Source organism: Adiantum capillus-veneris, chromosome 13 (assembly GCF_014529385.1).
Source record: "Adiantum capillus-veneris isolate H3 chromosome 13, ASM1452938v2, whole genome shotgun sequence".
NCBI lineage: Eukaryota > Viridiplantae > Streptophyta > Polypodiopsida > Polypodiales > Pteridaceae > Adiantum > Adiantum capillus-veneris.
The window spans coordinates 140,321,246-140,327,245 of NC_140943.1; the positions used below are offsets into that span (position 1 = coordinate 140,321,246).

Consider the following 6,000-nt stretch of genomic DNA (forward strand, 5'->3'; position numbering starts at 1 on the left):
GGAGAAACGAAGCGGGAACAGCATGTTCTAGCACAAACCGTAGAACATTGTAAGGGACCTGTTATGCAAAAAATGGTGCTGACAAATTCTGCACAAAATGATGAAATAGCCTGCACAATACTGCATGTAGTGAAAACGGAGGCCGAAATGAGTCTGAATCAGAAATTTGAGCCCGAATCAGAATGCTCGCCAAAGCTCACAGAAAACACACAGCTTGGAGAAGACGAAGGAAGCTCAAGGCACACAACAGAGAGTGTATTACTTAGTGCGCAATGGAAAGATAGATAGCCCTTGAATGATGGGCGTATATACAATGCACGGGGGGAAAAACCTCCTAGAGAGGGAAAAAATGCCCCGACTGTCCTAACTGTGTTCACACACATCACTACCACATGTATATGGTAACAGTTGTAAACTTCTATGAGCATATAAGGAAGGGTTGTTGGGATTTTTCCTCTCTTTCTCCTCTCACACACTCTCTCAAGTGCCCAAGTTGGCAAAGAAAGCTCTCTCTCTCTCTCTCTCTCTCTCTCTCTCTCTCTCTCTCGTGGGCGCTCAAGAGGAGAACATCATGCTCAAGCACTTGGCTATGGATGCAAATCTGAGAAAGTGAAAGCTACATCTTCTTTATCTCCACTACTCTATTAGGTTAAGCTATGCTAAGAGCTTGCCCTTGAGTAAGCGTATACGGAATACAAATTCTCTTACTTGAAAAATGCTTCTTTCACCCTCATCTACCTCTTACCCCACAATTCTTTCTCCCTGTCGGGGTATCTAGGGCTTAGGAATATATTGTAATCAAAGCTCTCTTGGAGAGAGAATTATAATACAAAGACCTTCTAGAGGAGGGACCGGCTTCAAGCCAATCCGGGCCTCATCGAGTTGTCAATGTTAATTTTGGTATCCTCTTTGAATAATGTGTATGATTCTAGTGTTTTAATGTGTAATTGTGTGAAGAAATCAGCCTAGCACAACCTACTGTCTCCTCTTGTGTTTCTCTTAAAGAAAACTCTATGTTTTCATAAGTTAAAGCTCCGCTAAATCTAAAGAAAGAATTAGATTCTTTGACACTAAATTTCAAACATACTTTGATAACATGAGGGAAAATTTCCGTTGCCTCAAACAAAGAACAACACACTTGCATATTTGACCCTTTTTTGGTCCCAGAGGTCAGACTTGGAATACACTTTTTGCAAGCCCAACATCAACAAGGCAAAGAAGTTCTCACTTGCTAATAGAGGACTTGAAGCGAGGGTCTCTCTCTATATGCAATCACCTTTGCTTGCATCTTGAAGGCATGCGGTATTATGAAGTTGAAATAGGTAAACATATCCAGGATGAGATTGGGATTAGGGGAACCAAGAAAACTTTGTATGTTTTGGTTGATATGTACACCAAATGTGGTGTACACTTGAAAAAAAGAAATTCTTGATGTTCTGTAGACTATTTAACGTCGAGTCTCACATGACAAAAATGTTATTTTTGGGAATTAAAAAAAAGTCACTCAAATGTGTCTACATACCTCTTTCTTGCTGCCTCCAGCGATGCACAAGCTACAAATGCATCAACATTGAAACTACTGAGTAGACATTACAACTTCTCCAAGTGGCAAGCATGGTTGTTAGGAGGAGAAAAATCAAGCCCCTTCTTGAATCGGCCTCTCTTCGTCTTCTCCCTCCCCACAATTGCCCTTTCTACCCACGGCCTCCTTCAAATGTAGTCCTCATCCCTTGCTTGTGGGTTCTTGAGATGTTATCAAAGCTCCCCCTTCACAAGCCCGATCGGATGGTGGAATTACAATCGTTGATGCCTTTCAAAGTGGACCCTCAATCTCCATCAGGGAATTCCATGTCAATTGGGGGTGCCCCGGGGGGGGGGGGGGGGGGGGGGGGGGGTTGTTTGTTTTCAAAAATTTTATGGACATGCAGTGATGACTATGCAAAAACAATTCTTTTGACTATGCAACAGGAGTTGCACTCGTCAATATTAGATTTGAATGATTTGTGTACTTTTACATAGGTGGGATTTTGGAAAAATAGATTAAAGCCAAAGGTTGGGATGTAGTAAGCACACTTTTAGGTCACCAAGGCCTTGTCACACGTATCCGCCCAGACGTGGGTACATATGTTGAGTGGTTGCCATATGTCCGTTAGAGCGCGAATTTGTCCAGCTTGACCCCCTCACCTCAGGTCGTAAAAATGTAAAAATTTTACGTGAAAAAGGGTTTGGACTCCACAGATAGTGTTCACAAGACTACGGTAGGTTTCACACCTAGGTTATGGTAGGGTTGAGGTGTCGTCAACCTCATTTGTCTTGTAGCGAAAACGAAGCAAAGCTAATCTTAACTCTGCCAATTTTGATCGAATTACGCTAACTCTGCCGTTCTCTCTCCTCCATTTTGCCTTCTCTCTCTTGCATCGTTGTCCGCTTTGAGCGTTTTCATGCACATCAGCACATCAACCAAATTGGCTTTCATCATTGAAAACACTGCTATAGGAGTGTGCGAATGTCCTCTACGCCTTTGTCCATAGGCTGTGTTTGATAGATGCCCTTCTTAGTAGCACCCAAACAGGCTGTCTAAAAAGAGTCTGCCTGGCGCCTGTGGGTGACACGGACTGTAAACACCAAAGTCTCTCGAGTCCCTGCCCATATGGGCGGGCAAAGGTGTACACACCAAGCCAAAGGATAGCGTTCGCCCGACGCCTCTCTAGTTTAGTTTTTACGCATCGACTGTCGAGATCTACGAGCGCCCTTGATTTTGCACAAGAGCCATTGATCCCATGGTTGGGACCTCGTGGCACTTAAAGCTGAGGGACACCTTCCCTCGGGATTATTTGACACCACTTGTGTCAGGTGGGATCAATGGTCACTATTAGTTGGGGGCGGCGGGATTGGTTTTGCGCCGTCTGATGGCGAATTAATCCCCAAGTGATCGTCATGTGATCGCAATCAAAGTGAACCCCAAGGAAACTCAATGTGAACATCAAGCGATCGCCCAGTGATTCTTGTGTGATTCCCAATTGAGATGTGATCACCCTGTGAACCTACCTATTCCAAAGTGATCACCGTGTGACCCCAACCATTCTAAAGTGATCTTCAAGTGATCACCGTGTGACCCCAACCATTCCAAAGTGATCTCCGAGTGAACACAGTATGATTCGCATCTCGTCACTTTTGCCATATCATACTATGTTCTCACCCTCTTTTCAAGTGTCGCGTGATAGCTTAATGGGAGAGCCGACGTCTTTAGTGTGGGAGGTGGTGGGTTAAAATCATGGGGGCAGATTGGTCGAAATCTTTTTATTCTTGGAAATAAACGGACGGTCCACATCTTTCAGAGATACTGGACCGCCGATCCCACCTGACAAGGTGGTGTCAAATAGTCCCGTGGGACGCCTTCCCCACACAGTTCCGACCTTTTGCTATGGGTTGACCAGCGAGTCGTGCGTGTGGTAGTTTCTTTAGTAGAAGTGTAGAAGCAGAGCAGCTGCTGCTGTATTGCGTTTCCAAAACAGAGAGGAAGGGAAAGCAGGGCTATGGAGATGCAATGGCTAGGAAAGGCAAAGCAGCGAAGCGTTCCCTCCATCGAAGAAAACGGACGCCTTTTATCATCGCGCAAACCCTGTGAGCTTCTTCCAGGTCTCCCTAACGACCTCGCCATGGAGGTTTTTCTGCGCCTGCCTGCAGAGGCGCATGCTACAGCCATGGCAGCGAACCGCCTTTGGTTCATTCTTCTCGCTAGCCGGCGTTATTATGTGCAGCGCCGGCTTCACTTCCCGTACCCCTCCATCATCCTTTGCCGCATCCTGGATCGCCCACCTCATCAAGGCTCCTACAGTGTATGTGAGTTTCTTGATTTGGATCTCTCATTCCCTTCTGCGTTGCCCCGCCCCATCGCAACAAGAGCCTTTCTACGGCTTCTCCCTCCGGTGCCTTGTTCAATACAAAACATCACACACAGGAGAGTCTCTCCCTCGATACATGCCTCTCATAGCTCAGGTACATCTATCCTGCTTGTCAATGAAGGCCAACTTCATCGATGGATGCATTTTAACATGATGTCCCTGAAGCTCGACTATTTTCCCCTCCGTCAATTCATGCACGCCTCCGATGGGGTTTTGACATTTATGGGCTCTCTGGGGCCACAGATTTTCTTGTTTCAAAAGGGCACTTGTTGGTCATATAACTGTTTCCACCATGTTTGGACAGCCCATGATGGGCTAGACAAGAATTTTGTGCCAGATGGTCGGTGTCGATTTGGTTCTCAGGGGCAGATTTTTGTGAGGGATGTCCGCAAGGCAATCGTGTATGCTTTTGATGGTTCCACCAACGAGTGGAATGTGGATATGCAAATGACACAGAGACTGGCAAATTGGTCTTGCATTGTTATATCTGAAGGCTCAGAATATCCCTCTGCTTTTGTCGTTGCCACGCCCAGTGCAACTCTAATTACTGCTTTTGAGAACTTTTTCGTGCGTGAGAAAGTCATTGTGGAGTATCAGAAGGCTGGTACAATGGAGTGGTGCCACTTCTTAGAGATCAAGCGAGGCAGTGGGACTAGATTCTATCTTCTAAACAAAGGGGGGCAGGTTTTTCTTATCGTTACTGATGAACGCAGTAGCTTCCGACAGGAGATTCATCATTGTGAGCAATTTGTCCTCACATGCGTTTTCGTGCCATTCTGTCTGTTTATAAATCCGTTCTTGTTTGATGGATGAAGCAGGCTTTCATTGTGCTCAACATAGTCTTATAAATTGTCCATATTGTCCCCGCTCATCAACTGTATATACTGAGTGCAAACTGGTCATCAATGGCTTTGGTTGCTTGGCATGCTAGCTTCTTTGTAGGAAAGACAAAAAAACAGGACTTACATTGCTCGCGAGGCCTCGATCTGTACAGGAAAGGTTGCTATTGCTTAGAAGCCCTTGTCCTGTTTTGAACTGGATGCAAGGAATTTGCGCTTCTTTTTTGCAGTGGCAGTGTCATGTGCTGCCCTGATTAGCACAGAAACTTGTTATAGCCTTGTTTGAATGACAGATACTCTGTGTCATTTGCCTCTAGAAGAACGGTGTTTTAAGGATACCTACTTGCAGATTATTGAACAGATAAATCTTCTGGTTGGTTTTGAATTGTGCCACAGAGTAGAGCATTTCTGGTGGCTATTTTAGTTCTCAAGCACTAATGTGTAGTATCATTGGGTTTTCACCATTCTAGATGAATTCATCATGGTGATAGGGAGAAGGCATGCATAGTAAAAGTCTTGTTGAGCTGAAAAACCATAGGAATATTGTCGAGCCAAAGACCCCGAATACAGAATCAAATGCTTTTAGCTTCGAAAGACACGTTTTGCCTGTACTTGAGTATATCACCTGTAGGCTTAAAAGATATCAATTTTCCTTTGCTCAAGGGTGAAACAGGTCTCTCTCTTGTCATTTTAGTCACTATATATGCTTTATTAGCATGATGATTGGCTTGACTATACTAGTTTGTCATGGCTTCAGAAGGTAGGATCTGGTTTCCAACTTGATGAAATATGTAAATTGGTGTCATCTACTGGCTCTCTCAAACTCATAAAGTATTTGCTCTCCATCTGGTGCAATCCGCGAAGTATACGACCGACTTCCTCCTTTTCAAGATTACAAACTATTTTCATGTTTCTTTTGCCTTGCTTTGAATCCGGCGGCAGAGATGGATTTTCAACTAAGTTGAGGAAACTCTCTGACACGAATGACCACTAGCTCTTGACCATTCCCTCTAGAATCTATACACGACCTATTCTGTTGAGACTCTAAAGCAGTAATCGTCAAACTAACCAAGTTGTGATTGTTTCTGGCATATCCTCAGGACGGGAGTTGAACCACAGCGAGAAGCTTTGTGGGTTTGAGGAGGGTTTAGTTACAGAAGAAGAATTGGATGTTAGCGCTTGTGACCGATCAAAACAGCATGGCGACAATGGCAAATTTCGAGGCCTACTTTCTCTCTGCGTCTTCGTTGTTTTCA

General features: G+C 44.6%; 1 protein-coding gene across 1 annotated transcript; it reads left to right on the forward strand.

Annotated features, from left to right (window-relative positions):
- Positions 1–3,442: 3,442 nt before the first annotated feature.
- Positions 3,443–5,036, forward strand: LOC147444975 (uncharacterized). Its single transcript, XM_086527974.1, has one exon. It carries the CDS (start codon positions 3,537–3,539, stop codon positions 4,716–4,718), a length of 1,182 nt encoding a protein of 393 aa, XP_086384100.1. The 5' UTR covers positions 3,443–3,536; the 3' UTR covers positions 4,719–5,036.
- Positions 5,037–6,000: the final 964 nt, after the last annotated feature.

Excerpts from the sequence above, each read along its gene's own strand:
- LOC147444975 (XM_086527974.1), top strand. The coding sequence starts at position 3,537 with ATGGAGATGCAATGGCTAGGAAAGGCAAAGCAGCGAAGCGTTCCCTCC.